At 54.3% G+C, this 20,652-nt stretch overlaps 7 protein-coding genes across 7 annotated transcripts; 4 read left to right on the forward strand and 3 right to left on the reverse strand.

Annotated features, from left to right (window-relative positions):
• Window positions 1–3,941: 3,941 nt before the first annotated feature.
• On the forward strand, window positions 3,942–6,125 carry KRP23_289 (uncharacterized protein; the record flags this gene model as incomplete). Its single annotated transcript, XM_067887447.1, has 1 exon — window positions 3,942–6,125. One exon carries the CDS (start codon window positions 3,942–3,944, stop codon window positions 6,123–6,125), a length of 2,184 nt encoding a protein of 727 aa, XP_067750846.1.
• A 594-nt stretch (window positions 6,126–6,719) lies between these two features.
• Window positions 6,720–7,118, forward strand: KRP23_290 (RxLR effector protein Avh5; the record flags this gene model as incomplete). Its single annotated transcript, XM_067887458.1, has 1 exon — window positions 6,720–7,118. The coding sequence occupies one exon, from the start codon at window positions 6,720–6,722 to the stop codon at window positions 7,116–7,118; it is 399 nt and encodes a 132-aa protein (XP_067750847.1).
• A 1,929-nt stretch (window positions 7,119–9,047) lies between these two features.
• KRP23_291 (uncharacterized protein) lies at window positions 9,048–9,621 on the reverse strand (the record flags this gene model as incomplete). Its single annotated transcript, XM_067887469.1, has 5 exons — window positions 9,048–9,108; window positions 9,186–9,243; window positions 9,305–9,328; window positions 9,382–9,447; window positions 9,516–9,621. 5 exons carry the CDS (start codon window positions 9,619–9,621, stop codon window positions 9,048–9,050), a joined length of 315 nt encoding a protein of 104 aa, XP_067750848.1.
• Window positions 9,622–10,056: 435 nt separating this feature from the next.
• KRP23_292 (uncharacterized protein) lies at window positions 10,057–11,655 on the reverse strand (the record flags this gene model as incomplete). Its single annotated transcript, XM_067887480.1, has 1 exon — window positions 10,057–11,655. One exon carries the CDS (start codon window positions 11,653–11,655, stop codon window positions 10,057–10,059), a length of 1,599 nt encoding a protein of 532 aa, XP_067750849.1.
• A 1,647-nt stretch (window positions 11,656–13,302) lies between these two features.
• Window positions 13,303–15,030, forward strand: KRP23_293 (uncharacterized protein; the record flags this gene model as incomplete). The annotated part of the gene is made up of 1 exon (XM_067887491.1): window positions 13,303–15,030. One exon carries the CDS (start codon window positions 13,303–13,305, stop codon window positions 15,028–15,030), a length of 1,728 nt encoding a protein of 575 aa, XP_067750850.1.
• Window positions 15,031–15,507: 477 nt separating this feature from the next.
• On the reverse strand, window positions 15,508–17,241 carry KRP23_294 (uncharacterized protein; the record flags this gene model as incomplete). The annotated part of the gene is made up of 1 exon (XM_067887502.1): window positions 15,508–17,241. The coding sequence occupies one exon, from the start codon at window positions 17,239–17,241 to the stop codon at window positions 15,508–15,510; it is 1,734 nt and encodes a 577-aa protein (XP_067750851.1).
• Window positions 17,242–19,229: 1,988 nt separating this feature from the next.
• KRP23_295 (uncharacterized protein) lies at window positions 19,230–20,558 on the forward strand (the record flags this gene model as incomplete). Its single annotated transcript, XM_067887513.1, has 1 exon — window positions 19,230–20,558. The coding sequence occupies one exon, from the start codon at window positions 19,230–19,232 to the stop codon at window positions 20,556–20,558; it is 1,329 nt and encodes a 442-aa protein (XP_067750852.1).
• Window positions 20,559–20,652: the final 94 nt, after the last annotated feature.

The following is a 20,652-nucleotide window of genomic DNA, read 5'->3' on the forward strand; positions in this document are numbered from 1 at the left end:
ACAGCGTGTTACGTTGGTTTCCGGGTACATTCACGACTGATCCTTCTTCTTTACCTTCTCAGCGGGAGCAAGCCGCCCCTCCCCCCCCGACCGCTCGAGTCATCCGCAGACCGCCAGCGCATCTCACGCGGCGTGATGACTGCACGTGCGACACCCCTTCTCCTTCTTGTCCTTGTCCTTTAACTTCTTCTGGTCCTTTGGCTCGGGGCCGACGGGTCGTGTCACCCGTCCGGCCGCTGCTTCTTTGCGGAGTGCCGCCGACGCCGCCAGATCGGTTGTGGGGCCGGGCAGGCTCAAAAGCCACTGTCGATCGTTCTCTTGTCCCACAGACCTCATTTTTACCAATAGTAAACGACCTGGTTGGGGTCGTACCCTTCCGGAATCCGAGACCGGGCCTGATGACCGCCCTGTCTCTCTGCCTCTTCAAGTTGCGTCAGTGTTGACCCATCCTGCCGACGGCCGGAACCGTGCCCAAGACGGTGACGTCCATTTTCACTGGTGACAGGGAGAAGATTTGAAGAATGAACACGTGTCACAGAGAATTGTTCACACTCGTACCTTTTGGTATGAACGCGCATGTTCGAGAAGGAACCCTCAAGAAAAGTGAACATGGTAATATTTGGTACAAATATTTGTTGGAGGCGTGTTTTTTTAGTGTAAACATTTTGTATTATACATCAACCCTCATGCCTCATTGGTGAAATAACGTCAAAATGTTGTTTCAGTGTTAGGAAGTCGCTTCAGGGTTGTTCACATTCAAAAACTAGGCTAAGCAATTGTGACATCCTCAGATCGAAACAACGTTTTTGAGGCGTCGATAAGGTTAAGTTAGGGGTAGGGCATAATCTATACAAACGTACTGACGTGCTGTTGAGGGGCTACTATTGAGGTGTTGTTTGAGGAAGAGTAAGCTCTACTTACAAAATATTTTGATATTACTAATATGATGCGAATAAAATGTAATATTAAAAATTAAAACAACTCATATTGAATTGAACTACTAAAACAATATTACCACAGATTCTGCTCGCATTTCTTCATGCATTTGAGCTCATGGCTGTCATAGTAGACAAATAGCTGACGCTGAGCTCGCTGGTTGCTTGTACGCATGCGAAGAGAGCTCTTGACAAAATGTCTCGTCGAAAACACTTTCTCCTGGAAACTATCGATGAACAGCGGCCCCGAGCAGAGCTACCGTTGGAAAGGTATTGTACATGTAATTGTGGGCACATATACATAGGTTTTTCTTCTATGGCTGTGTTTTTGTTCGAATCGTGCAAATGTGAGTGTATGTTTCATAGGCATCGTCCACATATGAAGCACACCCCACATGAAAGCACGAGCTCTTGGGGGCTTGTGGTAGTCGATGTCTTCAGGAATCCCAACATCAGCTCTTTTTGCGACTCAGTGTCGCTTTAGTACGGATTTCAGAGACCGCGAGGTAGGCCGCATCAACGTTAGTGGCCTGACTCGACACGGATGTTCCGTGATTACTTCTGGTGAGGGTTGGTTCTCCATCCTTCTTGTGCGAGCCCATGCTCGACTGCAAATATCATGAACAGGGCGACCACAAATACAGCAAGGAGTTGCAGAACGAGCGGGAAAAGATGGCAAAGCAGCTAAAGCGCCGCCACATGCCCTTAAAGATATTGGGCTTGAATCTGATCCAGTAAAATAGTAAATATTTTAGTACTAGTACCTCATATTTTGAATTACTAGTTTTGCGTTATTACTAACGACTACACTTGTAGATTGTAATAAAGAGTATCAGTGATACTTTAGTAGTACTATAAAATTGGTCTAATCTAGATTTTACTACCAATTCCTCCCATACATGGATAAGGTATGACGCTCATACGCATATAGTAATATAAGCCTCATATCGCTGGAGCCAGTGCATGTTTCATTGGGACGCTTGTAACTTTGGGGAAATACGGTCCTTCGTGAACTTACTCTCTATTACAACGCACTCCCTATCACAGGATTCGCAATTCTGGATGTTATCGTGGGCGGGCTGGACGGCGACCGACTGGGAGGTAGCGGGTTCATCATAAACGCGATGGAAATTTTGGACACCGTTGTCTTCGGTGGTGACTCGCAGGAAACTCTATCGGCTGTCATTGGGGGTCTCAATGCGTCGCTGGCCATGGAACGTTTCAGGTGGGCCTTGCAGTAACCTTTGCGTTGAACGAATTTCTGGCACTCAGGCACGGAGCAGCGGCGGCCACCTCCGTGCGAGAGGCACAAGCCCTTGTTCTGCCCAAGTTTTCCGCAGCCCTCGAACGCGCAGCGTCGGCCTCCTCCGTGCGCCACGCACAGCCCTCGACTTTGAGCCAGCTTGGTACAATCCAGTCCGCGACATCGTACGCCGCCTCCGTGTGCTTTGCAGAGTCTTCGTGTCTGCACTTGTTTCTTGCAGCCGGGTGCTGTACAGCGGGCTGCCCTGCGACGCGGAGTGGCTGATGGCATGGCGTATTCTGGTTAGCTGTAGTTGTGTTGGCTGCGTCGATTGTTTCAAAGTGACTGACGCCGCCAACTCAGCCGTTCAGTTATTGTTTATCTAAGGATTAGCGTCACGCGCCGCGTGATGATCAATCTTGGACATGCCCAAGTTTTTATAAGCCAATTAATGTGTAAGCCAGCCTCACAATCGTTGACTTGGTCATAGAAGGAAAACTAACCGGATAGACTTACAACGACTCAACCTGACGCACTGGTTACTCGATCTTCGCACACGACTGGCATGACCTTGCGCGGCTGCTATTGATCTACTTAGCAGTATGATGGATGCTTAGGAGTACGCTCAGTGTAAGACATCGTCCCTGCAAAGTTCGGCTGTAGTTCCTTGACTCGATGTTTGTCGCCCTTTTCACATCTCCGTTCAAACGTCATTTGCCAAGTGATGATGGTAAAATCTCCATAATCACGGCCTGCACTATCCACCGTTGTACATACCATCTGTGCAGGACACAGCAGACCTTGACAAAGGCCGAAGATCAACGCTATTATTAATTAACGTTTATACTACATACTGGAATAGCACCGGAAACACTCACAAACACAGTGTGTCCCGAGAAGTTTTAAGTATCGGAAGGAATGGTCCATCCATGCTACATCGCAACGAGTAGAATTAGAGAATGAAGTACTTCGGTCCGACGGATCGAGCCAACACAGCATTTTCATACCAGCAACTAAATAAGATACTACCATGACGATTTATTTTAGTATCATGGAAACAAGTCCGACCAAAAGGGTGGTGACGCTGATTCACAATGTGTATCATCAATGTCCTGTGTATACGGCAATTACAACCGCAATTTAGACTATCAAGTGCGCCAAGCACCAGCATCGCTAGCTGAAAATTATAATAAGAATTCTATTAGCAACAGCATGCCAGACCTCGATGGACGGATACCAATTGGAATCTAACGAAATGCAATTATGTTCATACCAGGTCGATTCTCTGATTATAGTTCAAGCCGAAAGAGGAGAGCTTCTCGGTCGCTTCTGATGTTTCAGTGGGGTTGGAGCTGTGTGGTAATTTCGAGTTGGAGATGTCTTACAATAACACCTAGGCCCTGGAGCCTTACCAGTCATCTGTCCAGGTTAACCCTGCGCACCATGCTCCCATTTGAGGCAATCCAAGTGGTTGGTCAGGTAATTGCCTCAGAGCATGGTCATATTTAAAAAGTCTCCTTTCGGCCAAATTTCGTACATAAATTCAACCGACAACGCGCGAAGCGCTAACGCCTGTCGCTATCTTGCAGGGTGGCCTTCAGCTCTGGACAACATCTAAGCCCAGTTCCTTCTGCACCACCTCCTCTCGCACGCAGAGGTCTATTTCGTAATAAAATAATAATAAGTAGTTATGTAACCCACTTAACATGGTGTACACTACATTATTGTTCAGGCAAAAACGCAGTCTTACTCCTTTGCGCGCCATGATGAGCGAGATGGACCCGCCGCCGACGTCTCGCCTGCGTCGACGCAGCTTCTTCGAGGGCATGGAGAGCGAGGGATCGACCACCGAGAGCATCGCACTGAACGAGACCGATTTGACGTCCGCGGCGTCGGCGTCGGCGTCGCTCAGCGACGGGGAGAGCTGCGGGAGCGCTAATTCGCCGCTAAAACATGCAAAAGTGAGTCCGGGCAAGCAAAACGGAGGTGCAACGACAGAGGAGCAGGAAATGCTGCGAGCTAATAATAGGTTGCGCCGCGCGCTGAAGTTGCTGCAAGACGTGGGGAGCCGGCTGGTAGCATGGCTACAGTTGCTCTATGAGGCGTGGGCCGCCAGGTTCCCTACAGCGGCGTCCAAGCTCGAGGACTGGAGACAGAAGAGTGCGTGGGTGTTGAAAGGCCCTAAAGACTGGATCAAGAGGTGGAAAGGGGACCCTACAGCCCCAGTCAAGTACTGGGTCTACCCCACTCAATGGCTCACTTATGCCTCCATCAGCCTCGTGCTACTGCAGATCGTCATTTTCTGCAAGTTCCAGACCGTGTCTTTTGACCTACGAGTCCACGAGTGTGTGTTCAGGGAGAGGCTCTTGGCCTCGGCTGGCCTGATGCAGCCCCATACAGTGCCCACGAGCCACGTCCAGCCGGCTGCTGCTCCGCTGAGATTTCTAGAGCGTCGGTTCGAGCAGCAATACAGTCCAGGAGCTAGGCAGCCTGGACAGGCGAGACTGCCCTGGACGTGTCTAGCGGTGATTCCCACGGGGAGTGATAGTGCCATGTCCCAAGCCACGGAGCTGGCGTTCTTGTGGCCACGCAGTCAAGTGGTGTCCGCCAAGGATCAGACCAAGATTGCGAGCAGAGTTCATGTAGCTGTGGGAGCTACTCCGCTGGATCGCGGAACGGAGACGCAGGCTGCGAGTGCAGGAGTGTTTGCAGCGTTGTTCCCGTTGAGCTCGATGCGCCCGGCACTTTTTGCACCGAGGTTCCCGGACTTGGTGCTTGTGAAGACAGAGTTTGCTCTGCGGCGGATGGTGAAGTTCCGTCAGGAGCGACAAGAAGAACGCGATCACAGAGGGAGAGCTGGAGTTAATGCACTGAACCCTCTTGGGCGTATTTCACCTGTTGATCTGGGCGCTTCCGACTTAGCTGCAAGTCATTTCGGCGTCTACCTGCTGAAAACGACGGTGCCGGACGTGTATGATCGTCACATTCACAAGAAGTGGGACGAATTTTTGCATGTAGTAGTGGTGGGCGACGCTGACAAGAAGGAGCAGTTTACTGAAGAACTGTTGTCAGCTTGGGTGGCACACCCAACGTGGCCAATGCTGCACGTGCGATTCCAGCGGTCGTTGGCGCTCTGCGGGTCCTTCCAGCGCATTCTGAGCAGTATGTTGAAGGACTACGAAGCTGATGCAGAAGCAGCAGAAGCTGCTGAGGCGGCAGCTGACCCTGGTCGAGCTGCCGAGGATTGGTTGGAGGGTTTGGATAGTCCAAAGAAGCCGGCAAAGAAACCGACGAAGCGTGAGCTCAACATCGACCTGGTTTGCGAGGAAGATGCCAACTCGCTCCAAGAAATTGTAAAACTCAAGAACGCTATCGGAATGCACCTGTTCCCGGTACCACCCGAGGTGGAGAAATACGAAGAAGCCGTGCTTGAAAGTGCAGCGGTCGGGGCCGTCACAGTGACGTATAACACCCCGATTATGCAGGAGTGGGTGCCGGATAGCTTCGGGCTGCGTGTCGGTACGTTTGACTACGGCAGACCCGTGGACACAGGCGCAGCAGATGAAGAGGACCCGGAGGCAGAGGCAGGACCCAACGCTGCGGGCCACAACAATCCTGGCGGAGAGAACGGCCTTGGCCGTGACGAGCGGGAGTTGGCAGACGGCGGGTCCTCTGTGAAGTTACCATCGGTGCACGTGACCTCTAGTGAGATTGAGTATGCAATTAAGCAATTGCTGGTGCTGGACCGAGTGAGTCGAGTGGCGGCCGGACGAGCCGCTCGTGTCCACTACCTTCGAATGCGGACACATTACTTGTCGGCCGTGGCCGCTCTCGATGCTGCTGTGTGCGAAGGAGACAGTGACGACATGGGAGAAACGCAGAGCGAGATCGGGCAGCATAGACGCAGAAAGGTCGAAGTCGAAACCCTGCGAGCATTCTTGTACTAGGAGAATTGCAGATATAAATGCATTGTTTCCATGCCTGCAGCAGGGGTTCCGAGAGACTGGTGAAATTAAATTGAAGAAGAACTGTGCCGAGGTGATTTCGAGCACACACAGGCATTGTTGTGTGTTTTTCCGGTTGCTGTACAGCACATTTTCATCTCTACGTTACAGCCGGAGCTAGCATTGTTTATGCTGTAATTTGCGCCCCAGCGTGCCGTTTAGATGCATGTACATCCGCACGCCGCATGCCATTGTTGGTTCCAACCACGAGTCTGTCGTCCGCCGTGAGTGGCCGATCGTCCCCTCGCGGTGTTGAAGCCGCCATTCTACATGATTATGCGCAGTGATCCTGCCTGACCAAAGCATCGCGCCGTCCTGGTTGCACGAGATGTGGTTTGGAAACTCGCTCGTCACCCCAGTTGTACCGACAATGAATGGCAGGCTGTCGGCTAGACCCGACGCATCTCCCGGGCGATATCCAGTGTTGCCGTTTGCTCGTTGGTGCCGCTGGCCCAGTGAAGGTCGCCGTTCACGTGATCCCATTTCTCAATTGGCCACGCAATAGCCAACCCCACCGAAGTCCTGCCTCCGTTCACTATGCACCTGCGCTACGTCCTGATGATGGTTGTGGCCACCCTCGCCGCAAGCAGCAGCATCGTCTCGGCCGCTAGCGTTTCGGACGACGTCAAGATTCTTTCGGCCGGCCAGGCCTTCCGTGTTCACGAAAGCAAACGATTTCTACGTACTACCCCTCACAGGAAACAGACTGAAAGTGAAAAAGAGACCGGGCCAGTCTTCATGGAGCACAAACTCGAGAAAGCGCTATCGAACCCGAAGAAGACGAAGAGACTGTACCAGTCATGGTATACGAGAGGAATTACCGCGAAAGAGGTCTCCCACAGCCTGGCCCAGAGCGAGAACAGGGAGCTCAACAAGACATACAAGAAACTTGCGTCGGGTTATGCGGCGTACGTTAAGGAGCAGGTTACACTGTAGACGGCATGAACTTTAGCTTAAGCAGCGCCAATCTACTGCTGGTATACGTACCAGATTATCCTAGCTTGAAGAAAATAAATAAAGGTCGATGAATTCCTTAAGATTGCTAGAACAACATTTCAACCTAACGCATACGTGCTCTGTACGCTAGCTTTTTGCGACCTGAAGTCTGGTTGGACCTTCAGCAGTGAAACGAACAACTTTTTGATTGAGAGGTTTTATTGAAGTGTCATTAACCAACTCGTCACCATCTTCTCATTCAGTACAGCTTCATGCTTGGAAACGAACGCAGGGATTCGGATTTAGCTACAGTCTGGGAGCGTCTTTGTCTAGCCTTAATCACCACACAGACTAACGACATAGATGACCCCCCCCCCCCCCCTTCAATCACTACAGAATATTAAATACATACTATTGTACTCGAAAGAACTGATGATACCAAGGATCGTAACCACTCGCCCTTTTAAAACTGCCAGCCATCTACGGGTCCGTTGCAACTCTAAAAACAACCACAGGACAGCATATGATGTTCTTTTCGATGTAGGGCCCCGCCATTGCGCCATAAGACCAAAGTGGCGATGGAGGAGACCGATGACCGTCACGAGCTCACAATCATCGAGAAGAAAATGGTAGTCCAATGCTACACTTTTCTCGAAAAATATCAAAAGGAGGCATGTTTCGCGGGAACTCGAACGAGAAAACTCGTCGAAGAGTGCATCGGGGGTGAAGAAGGCAACGGTCGCGCGCGTCATGAAGGCCTATAAGGAGAACTACGAAGCAGTCATCCAGGCAAGTATTGGGCAACTCATTATTAACTGATACATGTCTGTTAATTGTGAAACCTTATACGTCGCGGAATCGGCAGCAAGATCGACGAGCACAAGCGAGTATTAACCAACCTCTAGAAATGAAAAGTGTCCATTTTCGATTGGGATAGGTCGGTTAGAATCAAGTCGACGATGTACAATCGGCGACAGGGATATACTGCAGCCCAATTCGCGAAAGTTTTGATTGGCGAACGGTCTAGCTTTGACAAGCTATATCTGGAAAACGACTGCGAATTGGCCAAAACGGACCTCATTTTTGGATTCTATGCTGGATTTTGCCCTATAATATAAAAAATATTATAAGGTAAAAAACCTATAGCAACATAGATATATTATATCTATGTTGCTATAGGTTTTTTACAGGTTACGTGCTCCGTATAGGAGCTGCTATCCTGGTAGCATCAATTCTTTCGAGTACAATAGTACCTTGAAGTATTAATAAGCGATCGATGTGCGATGCAGAAATCCAGATTAAAAATGTGTAGTGCTTCTGTTTGTCTGTTAGGCGACGGCTTGGCCTGATATTGAAGAACTTGATTTCTTTAATCGCCAAAAACTCGGTTGAGCCAGGAGATAAAACGTTTGACCGCTTTAGGAGGCTGAGTAGAGGGCGACGGAGTCCTCGCTGTCGGTTGGGGTGTCCCGGTACCTGTCGGTGTCGGCTGGGGAGTTCCGGTACCCGTCGGCGTCGGTGTTGGCGTCGGTGTTGGTGTCTCCGTCGCTTTGCTTTTACTTTTTTTCTTCTTCTTCTTCTTTCTTCCAAAGAGCCTCTCGTTCTCATCCGACGTCGAACTGTCGGAGGCAGCGCTATAATCTTCATAGTCATCGTCGTCTTCCTGGAGTTGAGAGACGTCGCCTTCTTCCTGGAGCGCGGAATACTCGTAGCCAGTCGGAGCTTTGGTGGGCGCTTCGTTCTTAGCTTCACTGATCAGGAACCGATCGCCCTGGCCTTCGACGTACGGTGGGTACCGAACGTCAGCACTCGCTCGCAACGAGGTGGACTTGGCCGAATTGGGGACGATCTGGAGTCCATCGATGCTCGCAGCCAGAGCAGCGGCAGCCACCACTCCTACGTACTGAAGACGCATCTGTCGCTCCTCGACTACTTGCGCTTGTGGTCCTGCGAGACGATTGCAGAATGAGGCAGGACTTGAGTGGTTAGCCTACAGATTAGTCGATTCGATTAGAGCCGTTGCGTGAAATATGTTGATGATGTGCGCAGGAAGGAAGCAATGCTTACGAAGCATGGGTTGGTTCCCAAGAGCGAAGACACGGATCTGTCCCTCGAAATGAGTCCCCTTATGGGCAAAGAGGTCGTTCAGGTGTGTGGCGGCCGCTTTACTGTATCGGTCCACTCACCTGAGTGATGAAGGAAGTGGCTTCCTGAAGACAGCCACACCAACCGAGGTTTCACAGGATATCCAGATAGGGCTCACTTTGTGCCGAAGGCAGCGATTGTAACCAGCAGATCTCCAGAAAGTAGCTCAAACACAAGCCAATCGCTGGGATAACACACAGTCAGTTGGAGTCCGACGCGGTTACGGTTAACCATAACCGCGGCCCGACCTACCTCGCACTGTCCCGGAGCGCGCTCCCGCAGCGTCACGGCGAAGACAGGGGCAGAGGGGGGGGGCCGCTGGAGCCGAAAGCGTGAGGGCGATATGTTCTATCTCCATAGAGCGGCTGGTTCTTTTGCCTTACATGTACCTCTGTAATCCTCGATTATGCCTTATTGCGACGCTGGTAGGTCAAAACCATACAGTAGCCAAGTCAAATGATTTGCTGTGTGAAAACACTGTTCGTGTGTTTACCATGTGCTGTCGCAGATCTCCAGTCTGGATTCCAGATCAGTCGGCAGCTCATGGCACTGCCATTGGCAAGGCATTGAGGCGCGCACAAACAAGAAGCGCTGGCATTGGATTTGATCGACCCAACTGTCAAGCCCTAGAAAATGAGCTTCAGCTCGGTGGCCCAGCGGAACAAACACAGCATGATCGCAGCATACAACGACAATGCTGAAGGAGGCCTTAACATTCATACGTCACGAGCTTATACACTAAGCATACCCTTGCATAGTACTGTACCAACATCCACGCTTGCTTCTCTAGGTCTTAGCAGCCAAAGAAACGCACAACCTGCACCGATGTGTCCGTCGTGCCCTTCGACAGATACGCAACACTGCCGTCCGGGAAGCTCTTCAGAGCCTGGTAGCGGTTGCCCACCACCGATTTGTCCACCGTCACCTTGCTGCTGATGCCCTTGCCTGTTGACGCGTCCAGCACCTGAGCGTAGATCGTGCGGTCACCGCCTTCGACCAGGTCGCCGCTCGCCGAGCTGCCCTCCCACATGGCCAACATGCCGCTGTCACCGATCGGTGCAAGGTGCGGAGCTCGCTCGTTGGCGTCCGTGCCGCCTAGCGTGATGTCGTTGTCCGATGCCGCGTTGATTGCAAAGTGGATCAGGTGCACCTTGGCGTTCTCGCCCTCGCCGTTGCTCACCGTGGCCCAGTACTTCTTACTCGACGCGTCGGCGTCTGGCACGATGTCGCCCAGGTTGGCAGCAGCCAAATCAACAGGATAGATGGTGGTTCCCCAGTCGTTAGGCGGCATGATGCGGTTGTTGCTGTCGGTCTTGCAAATGGAGGCATATCCTTTCTTGCGGCTATCGTACGTGATACGTTCGTAGCCAGAGTGCGAGCAGCCCCAGTCGAACGAGTCCGTGTTGGTGGCAATCTTACCTGACGGGTCAACCACCTTCATGCGGTCACCCTGGTGAATGTTGATGCAGCCACTTTCCGACGTCGAGATAGCACAGCCAAAGTACGCGGCCCAGTTCGTGCCATCAGATGCGATGCGGCCGTGGTGCGCGTACCACCAGATCATGTACACGTCCTCGCCCGTCTTGGACGACGAGTAGGGCGGCAGCGACGCGCTGGACGACGTCAGCTTCGTGGCCCACGTCTCTTTCGATCCATCGTAGCGTACCATGTACATGTCGTAACAGGGGACGGCCGGGTTGGGGGCGGTGCCGCACAGGTTGCTCGGGTTACCGCAGTTGAGAGTGCCTCCGCCCTCGGCGTCTCTCGTACCGAGCAACACGAACCCTTCCTTGTCGGCGTAGATGTCGGCAAAGTCGTGTAGCGGCACCTTCACCGCCGCCGAGCTGCTGACGAGCTTATCATTCTCGTCCAGCTCACGGACAATGACATTATCACCGCTGTGAAAGGCGATTCGCGAGCCACCCGAAGGCAGCGACGCGATAGCCACGACCTTGAGGTTCACTTCGTCTTCGCTCGCGTCCACCGCCACACCGAGATCGACCTCCGTGATGCGCACGCGCGGCTTGCTGCAGAGCTTTGAGTTGTCCGAAGACGTAGCGCTGCTGCTGGAGTTCGTCGCGGCGGATGGAGCTGTCGTCGTAGCCGTAGAGGCATCTGTTCCGGACGAAGGAGCGTCCGTAGTCGTGGGCGCGTCGGTGGTAGTAGAGGCGTCGGTGGTCGCAGAGGAGTCGATCGTTGCTGGAGCGTCCGTGGTCGCAGAGGAGTCGGTCGTTGCTGGAGCGTCCGTGGTTATCTGAGCGACTGGGGCCTCCGCCTCATCGGATGCTTGCCCAAAAGAACTAGCCTCGTTGGTGTCGTCGGCAGGTCCACTAGAGGTGTCCTCGAAAGAGAACGACGAAGCGGTGGAAGATGCAGGAGCATTGGGGATCATTGGTGCCCAAGGAGTCCAAGGATTCCAAGGAGCCAAGGTCCTGTACCTGCAGATGTCGGCCCCAGCAAAGTCTCCGCTAGCAGCGAGAAGCGCAGTCGCAATGATCACGTGGTACAGGCGCATCGCTGACGGACGGCAAAAAGAGGAATGAATCGCCACGGCTTTTGCGCTGTTCGCGCGCTGGAGCTGATCGCGAAGTGGTGCCCACCATCGAATTTCTGGTCCAAAAGGTTCGGACACCAAGGGCCGACATCAGAGACCGAGCAGGTTGGCCACGTAGCGCAGCCTCTACGGTGTAGAGAGTGAGAGGATAAAGTTGTTGTACCGGTAGGCGGTGACCAGCCTCCGGATGCCTACCAGCAACAACGGTAAACAAATTATGGAGGAAACATGCACAGAGGTTCTTCAAAGTAAACGCACCTCATCGTTTCAATACCCTGTCATATCTGATCACGGAATGAGATACAGATCACTCATTTACCAGTATCATATATAATCCCTCTGAAATCGCTTCAATAGACCCACTGCGTTTACTGAGAGGGACGTCTGCATGTACTTTAGCTTACTCTAGCCCCACTTTTACGGCTCATGTTTTGAGCTCACAGATTTGCATGTCCTCGCTCATCAGAGCAGCCGTGAGCGCGCATCCCAGCCGGATCAATTGAACTTTGAAGCGCCAGCTCAGGCTCAGATGCAGCTCAACCTTCCGAGAATTCTGGATGCTGGCGCCGGTGCTAGCGGAACAGCAGTCTGGGTGTCGGCGCGGAGCTGCAAGCCACACGCACCAACTATCGCTGATTCAGCTGTCGATGCTCGCTGCAAGTGTTGAGTCAGCATAAGCGTGACAGGGGTAGAGTATGCGGCGTCTGGTGTTGAGGAACAGGTGCGCCGCCAACTCGCAGGTCCCAATAAACGTTTTAAATGCGACCCGTTGTAGGGATTGCTGCGCCTTGCGCCTCGAGGCAACCACATGCACTTCATAGTCATCCCCCTCGTCCAACGTGATTCTCTGTAGCCTCACGTGACGAGATACACTTTTCGCCGTCGCGGCTCTTTCCGTGTTGCCTTGTAACGCGTGACGTCCAGCTGGAACGACCGATCCGCAGACTGGCGGACCAAACAGCGCTCTTGGCGTCTCGATGTCACTGGATGAAGCACTTAGCACCGTTGAGTCGGGCTTGCCTTTGCCTTTGTCACGTCAGACTTGTCCGAGTGTCGATCCACATGACTCTGCTTGGACATCCTCGTGCGACGTCACCGAGACTTGCGTCGCTCAGTCTCATCAAGAATGGAGCTTCCCCATAGAGGTAGACGCCGTTAACGGTGGCGGTCAGCATGACGATTCCGCCGTATTGCCATGATCGCCTCGGAACCGAATGAGCGCAGATGCTGTCCCGGAAGCAAGGCATTGAAAACCATTATTGGCCCGCGAACACTGTGAGCCCGGTGCCGAGCGAGCAATTGATACGTTATGATGGCCATGGCAAAGGCACGCCACCACAGCTGCGGTTCATCGAGGCTCTTCGCGCGTGAGCTCGACACAGGAGCTGTGGAGGTGACTTGGTGTGGGCAACCTCGTCGGCCTCATCCGTCTTCATTCTGTAATTGGCCTTCCAGCGCTACAGTTCATCGGACCAGCACGGCAGCATGCATCTCTACACCGTCCTATTGGCGACCGCGGCCGCTCTACTCGCAACCAGCAACGACATTGTCGGCGCCGACAAGTGCACGCTGAAGACCACTGCTCCGGCGACTGCCACGACTGCTCCTGCAGCCTCCACCACCTCGTCGTACATCGACGATGCCAGTGCCGAGTCCGCCTTTGACACGGACGCTTCCACTGCCGCATCGGCTGTAGGTGCCAGCCAAGCCACAACCTCAAACGAGGACGGCGATGCATCGGCTGTGGGTGCTACATCAAGCATCGCCGCTTCAGCCTCTACGTCAGGTTCAACGGCGGGTGAGGCCGACCCCGCTGTTGATTCGACAGAGACGCCGACGACCACCTCGACGACCACTTCGACCGCTTCTAGCTCTGCTACTTCCACGGCTTCTAGTTCTGCGGCTTCCACGACCACCACTTCTTCGACCGCTGCTTCTGCGTCTTCGAGCTCTGGGTTCTGCAGTACGCCCCGCGTGCGTATCACCGAAGTTACCGTCGGTGAGACGGTGGAGAACAACGAGGACGAGGCTGGCCTTACGGTCGTCGCTATCGCGTCGCTGCCTTCGGGTGGCTCGCGCATCGCCTTCCAGAGCGGTGACAACGTCATCGTCCGTGAGCTGGACTCCGACGACGCTCTGGTGAGCAGCACCGCCGCTGTGGAGGTGCCGCTCGTGGACTTCGCTGATATTCACGCTGACGATGATGGTTTCGTGCTGCTCGGCACGAGAGACGCTGAGGGCGGAGGCACTCTAAACTGCGGTGACCCCAGCAACCTGTGTGGTACGGCGCCCAGCCCGGCCGTCCCTTGTTACGACATGTACTTGGTGCGCTACGATGGATCGACGGAGACATGGGCCACGAAGCTGACGTCGTCGAGCTCTTCACTGCCACCTTACTCCTCCTCCGCTACTGGTGAAGAGGTGTACATGATCTGGTGGTACGCTCACCACGGCCGGCTGGCATACGACGGATCGAACTGGGCTGCGTACTTTGGCTGCGCGCTGTCCGTTTCGGAGGATAGCTGCATCAACATCCACCAGGGCGACCGCATGAAGGTCGTGGACTCAACTGGCGCCGTCACGTCGGACACGGACTCGTTCGACTGGGGCTGCTCGCACTCCGGTTACGAGCGTATTACCTACGACAACCGCACCGACGACTACGCCATGATCTGCAAGACGGACAGCAACAACCGCATCATGCCGCCCAACGACTGGGACACGACTATCTACCCGGTCGATCTTGACGCTGCTAACCTCGGCGACATCGTTCCTGACAGCGACTCCTCCAGTAAGAAATACTGGGCCACCGTCAGCAACAGCACCTCGGACAGCGACGAAGACAACGCCCGCGTCCATCTCATCCACTTCTCGATGGACGCCGAGGCCACTGACGACATCATTCTTGGTGGCACCGACGCCAATGAGCGCGCTCCTCACCTTGCCTCTATTGGCGACGGCGGTTTGTTGGCCGTGTGGGAAGGCAGCTCCACAAGCGGTGACCTCGAGTACGAATCGAGTGGCCGCACGATCTACGCGCAGGTTCTGGATGCTGCCTCGGGCTCTGCCATCAGCGAGAAGGTGACGGTGGACAGCAAGGTGGTCGGCAACCGCTACCAGGCACTGAAGACGTTCCCGGATGGCAGCGTGGCGTACTTGTCAATGGGCTCGACGAGCACGTCGGTGCAGGTCGTGCGCTTCTTTGGGTGCTAAGCAAAGCAAGAACGTTACGCGTGTGTAGTGTTTAGATGTGAATTTCCCACCTTACATGTAGAGGTAACCCAGCAATTGTGTTGTCATCTTAATCAACATCGTAAGAGCCTGAGAGTCTTAGACTGCAAAACAACATGGGCTGGGCAACCTCAATTAACACGGCAGCATGAAAGTGTTGAGGACGATGAGAGGTCTCACTGGATCCGGTCTATATTTACTACGTACTTTCGCGTGCTACTTCTGCTGTAGTGGAAAGCTTCCTGTAAAAGTCTTCACCGACAAGCAATCTAGAAGTCGAAGTCTTGGAGATAGCTGAGAAGAGCACAGCGCTCGGTGTACCTCGAGAGCCTGACCACGAACATACCCATGTTTTATTGAGTCTAAAGTTAAACCGAACTTGAGTTTGTTGCAACGCATACACGTACGCTGATAACTCGATACTCCCATCTACTCTCAGCGTCAAAAAGTGTCAACAATTTAGCATCCGAAGAAGCGCACGACCTGCACGGACGTGTCCGTCTTGCCCTTCGACAGGTATGCCACACTGCCGTCCGGGTACGTCTTCAGTGCCTGGTAGCGGTTGCCCACCACCGAGCCGTCCACCGTCACCTTACTGCTGATGCCCTTGCCCGTCTTCGCATCCAGCACCTGAGCGTAGATCGTGCGGTCACCACCCTCGACAAGGTCGCCGCCCGACGAGCTGCCCTCCCACATGGCCAGCATGCCACCAGAGCCGATGGACGCAAGGTGAGGCGCACGCTCGTTGGCGTCCGTGCCGCCCAGCGTGATGTCGTTGTCCGATGCCGCGTTCATGGCGAAGTGGATCAGGTGCACCTTGGCGTTGTCTCCCGCGCCGTTGCTCACCGTGGCCCAGTACTTCTTGCTGGACGCGTCGGCGTCCGGCACGATGTCGCCCAGGTTGGCGGCCCCCAGGTCCACCGGGTAGATGGTCGTGTCCCAGTCCTGGGGAGGCATAATGCGGTTGTTGCTGTCCGTCTTACAGATGGTCGCGTAGCTGTCCGTGCGGTTGTCGTACGTGATCCGCTCGTAGGCCGAGTGCGAGCAGCCCCAGTCGAACGACGACTCGTCCGCCGTGATGGAGCCCGACGGGTTCACCACCTTCATGCGGTCGCCCTGGTGGATGTTGATGCAGCCGCCCTCGGACGTCGAGATGGCGGCGCCGAAGTACGCGGCCCAGTTCGTGCCGTCGAACGCGATGCGGCCGTGGTGTGCGTACCACCAAATCATGTACACGTCCTTGCCCGTCTTGGACGACGAGTAGGGCGGCAGCGACGCACTGGACGACGTCAGCTTCGTGGCCCACTTCTCGCTCGTGCCGTCGTAGCGCACCATGTACATGTCGTAGCACGGCACGGCCGGGTTGGGGGCGGTGCCGCACAGGTTGCTCGGGTTACCGCAGTTGAGGGTGCCTCCGCCCTCGGCGTCTCTCGTTCCCAGGATCACGAAGCCGTTCTTGTCGGCGTAGATGTCGGCGAAGTCGTTGAGCGGCACCTTGACGGCGGCGCTGCTGCTCACCAGCTTGTCGTTGGCGTCGAGTTCACGAACGATGACGTTGTCGCCGCTCTGGAAGGCGATGCGCGATCCACCCGAGGGCAACGCGGCGATGGCGACGACCTTGAGACCGGCCTCGTCCTCGTTGTTCTCGACGGTGGTACCCACGTCGACCTCCGTGATCTGCACACGGGGCTTGGCGCAGAGCTTCGAGTTGTCGGCCGAAGTAGTGGTAGCAGTGGAGGTGGAGTTGTTGGATGTGGTGGGGGTCGAGCTAGAGCTCGATCCGCTGGAGCTCGAGGCGACCGTGGGTGCTCGGGTGGTGGCAGTCGGCGCATCGGTGATGGTTACGGAGGGATCAGCTTCCCCGGCAGTCGATCCCGACGAGGCAACGTCGGTGTTCTGCGAAGCGTCAACGCTGGACGGGGCCGAGCCGGAAGCAGAGTCAACGCCACCCTTCTTGGTTTCATCATCGCTCGATGTGGAAGTCTGGCTGGCACCAACATCCGAAGCGGCGGTCGAGTCCTGGGTTACCGGGGTGTCGATGTTTGAGCCACTGGAGGCATCGTTGATGAAAGAGGAGGAGCCGGTGGTCTCCGGGGCGTTGGTGACGATGGTGCACTCGTTGGCGGCAGCGAAACCGTTGTTGCTCGCGAGGAGAGCGACGGCAGTGGCGAGCAGGACGTGATACAGACGCATGTTTGTTGGTTTCTTGGTGTTGGTCTTGCTTGAGCCGGAGAAGGCCGATTTGGAAATGAAGAGATCGGAGCTATTTCATTCTGAATGGACTGGAACGCCCTTCAATATCTTGGACAATTGGAATAACGTTATCTTAGCCCCCCCTCCCCACGTGCTGTCGAATACGCTATTGTGACAGCAGATTCTTGATCGCCGGCTGGAGTGGGGTACTGTGTCTGGTCACGCTGCTACTACAACGCAATGAGACCTTCATTGGAGAACCTGCGCGATACCATAATGGAGTATTAATACATGAGCTCTAGTAACCAAGTACTCCACTTTCTTCTTCAGCATATGATACTGTTTAGATCACGCTTGATGGGTACCATCAGTTGAAACGTGACGCAGTACATACAGGTAGCATTGGCAACTTGATTGGGGAGGCTTGTAGCTGAAAGCAAGCGTTACGGAATTGCTGCCGTTGCTGTGTCTCTTTTGGCTGTTGTGAAAAACTACCATATCAGCTGGAGATTCATATGTGTCGTTGCGGTTCCGGATACGCCGCACAAAGTGCCAGATTGATGCTTGTTCGTGGTTCACCCCAGGGTGAACACTTCAACTATGAGTACTGAATTTCCACAGTGCTAAGAATCTTGTGCGCTGAACTTGAGCAGCATTGGGTTTCCTCTTTGTGCCAAGTTTGACGAACGTCACCAAGCAATGTTGTCCCCCACGCCGTTATACTGTGCTACATGTAGTGCATGCAGCCGGTTGATGTCCGGTTTGTACAATCTCTATCTGCATGTACACTGAAAACAGCAACACTCACAGGCAGTCAGTCACCAAGATTCGCTGCTCCAAATTGGAATACATGTATGTGTTTCTCAAGGAGTTGAAAATGAATTCACCCGTGGCGTTTGTTTGTCTTACCGCTTCCTCTACACAGCCTTCCGGTGTCAAAATGTGGCTGTAACGTTACTATGTTTTTTCCCCCTCAGGTGGTACATGTATGGGTGAAATCAAAACTCGGCTAATGATCACCCATTTCGCAGAGTGTGCAGTTTTGCGAGATGAAGTTCCTCACAATTAATCGCTGCATTTTCCTACATTCTGTGCGGTCTAACTGAATCACTGTTTAAGATTTGTGTGCTCATGAATCCGATTGTTAGAGGTAAGCCACAAAAGTATCGTAAGATGAGAAAAACACCGGACTGGTGGTCCAACGAAGCACAGGCGCCAGCCCCAAGCGTTGCTGGTGCGCAAGGTGTCGTTGCACAAGTTGTGCAGCACAACAGACGCAGGCTGTCGTTGCAAATCCTACGTAGGTCGACCGGCCCGCCTTGGGGCCCATGTGTACACAGTACAGTACATTTACTCATCGTATCATCACGTTCGATGTATTAGCCACCTGTAAATGCCGAAATTGCTGTCACTACAAACGGTGAAATGCGATTGCTTCATTCCTTGACGACACCTGCATAAACGTTTTGTCGATGCATTGTGAAGGCTTACAATGTTGTACATGTACTGCGACCGCTGCAGCGTACTCAAGGGTACTGCATGCCGCTATTGTCCTCGGCTTCGAGTTCAAAACAACTCGCATGCATAGCAGCTGCTGCATTGCATACATACTTGTACATGCCGCGAAGGCGTCATGTACTTCGAAGCTATGGCACAGTTTCTGGGTTACCATTTGCCAACGACGCATCCTAAATTGCACTTCTAGTAAACAAGACACCTGGCCAAATCCACAAGCATGAGTCATGGCCAAATCCACAAACGTCGCTGCTGAATCAATGAAGTTCGGTGCATTACCAGGACTTCGGTGCGGGTACGACACTCCATCTGGAGTCTGGTTATCCTTCCTGGTGTGACCCTTTTATTATAATCGTTCGTACGAACGGCGACTCAAAGTGATCGGTAAACACTCCCAGCGTTCTCTCATTTTCGAATTTGCCTCGGCAACAACAAAACCCGTCCGACTCATCCAAGCCAACTCCTATAGCACTATGCGTCTGTATCACGCTCTGATGGCCACTACCGCTGCAGTCCTGGCCGCTTGCAGTATCGGCGCCGAGGCTGCCGACAACTCGAAGCTCTGCGCCAAGCCCCGTGTGCAGATCACGGAGGTCGACGTGGGTACCACCGTCGAGAACAACGAGGACGAGGCCGGTCTCAAGGTCGTCGCCATCGCCGCGTTGCCCTCGGGTGGATCGCGCATCGCCTTCCAGAGCGGCGACAACGTCATCGTTCGTGAACTCGACGCCAACGACAAGCTGGTGAGCAGCAGCGCCGCCGTCAAGGTGCCGCTCAACGACTTCGCCGACATCTACGCCGACAAGAACGGCTTCGTGATCCTGGGAACGAGAGACGCCGAGGGCGGAGGCACCCTCAACTGCGGTAACCCGAGCAACCTGTGCGGCACCGCCCCCAACCCGGCCGTGCCGTGCTACGACATGTACATGGTGCGCTACGACGGCACGAGCGAGAAGTGGGCCACGAAGCTGACGTCGTCCAGTGCGTCGCTGCCGCCCTACTCGTCGTCCAAGACGGGCGAGGACGTGTACATGATCTGGTGGTACGCACACCACGGCCGCATCGCGTTCGACGGCACGAACTGGGCCGCGTACTTCGGCGCCGCCATCTCGACGTCCGAGGGCGGCTGCATCAACATCCACCAGGGCGACCGCATGAAGGTGGTGAACCCGTCGGGCTCCATCACGGCGGACGAGTCGTCGTTCGACTGGGGCTGCTCGCACTCGGCCTACGAGCGGATCACGTACGACAACCGCACGGACAGCTACGCGACCATCTGTAAGACGGACAGCAACAACCGCATCATGCCTCCCCAGGACTGGGACACGACCATCTACCCGGTGGACCTGGGGGCCGCCAACCTGGGCGACATCGTGCCGGACGCCGACGCGTCCAGCAAGAAGTACTGGGCCACGGTGAGCAACGGCGCGGGAGACAACGCCAAGGTGCACCTGATCCACTTCGCCATGAACGCGGCATCGGACAACGACATCACGCTGGGCGGCACGGACGCCAACGAGCGTGCGCCTCACCTTGCGTCCATCGGCTCTGGTGGCATGCTGGCCATGTGGGAGGGCAGCTCGTCGGGCGGCGACCTTGTCGAGGGTGGTGACCGCACGATCTACGCTCAGGTGCTGGATGCGAAGACGGGCAAGGGCATCAGCAGTAAGGTGACGGTGGACAAGTCGGTGGTGGGCAACCGCTACCAGGCACTGAAGACGTACCCGGACGGCAGTGTGGCATACCTGTCGAAGGGCAAGACGGACACGTCCGTGCAGGTCGTGCGCTTCTTCGGATGCTAAATCGGCTGCTGGTTGGCTTGCCACAGCAGGTGTTAAGTAAATTTTCATGTTTAGAGATTGCGAAAACTACTGCTCTTGAGGGCTGAGCGTACAA

This window comes from Phytophthora ramorum (genome assembly GCF_020800215.1).
Source record: "Phytophthora ramorum isolate Pr-102 chromosome Unknown Phyram_PR-102_s0001, whole genome shotgun sequence".
In the NCBI taxonomy this organism is placed as follows: Eukaryota; Oomycota; class Peronosporomycetes; order Peronosporales; family Peronosporaceae; genus Phytophthora; species Phytophthora ramorum.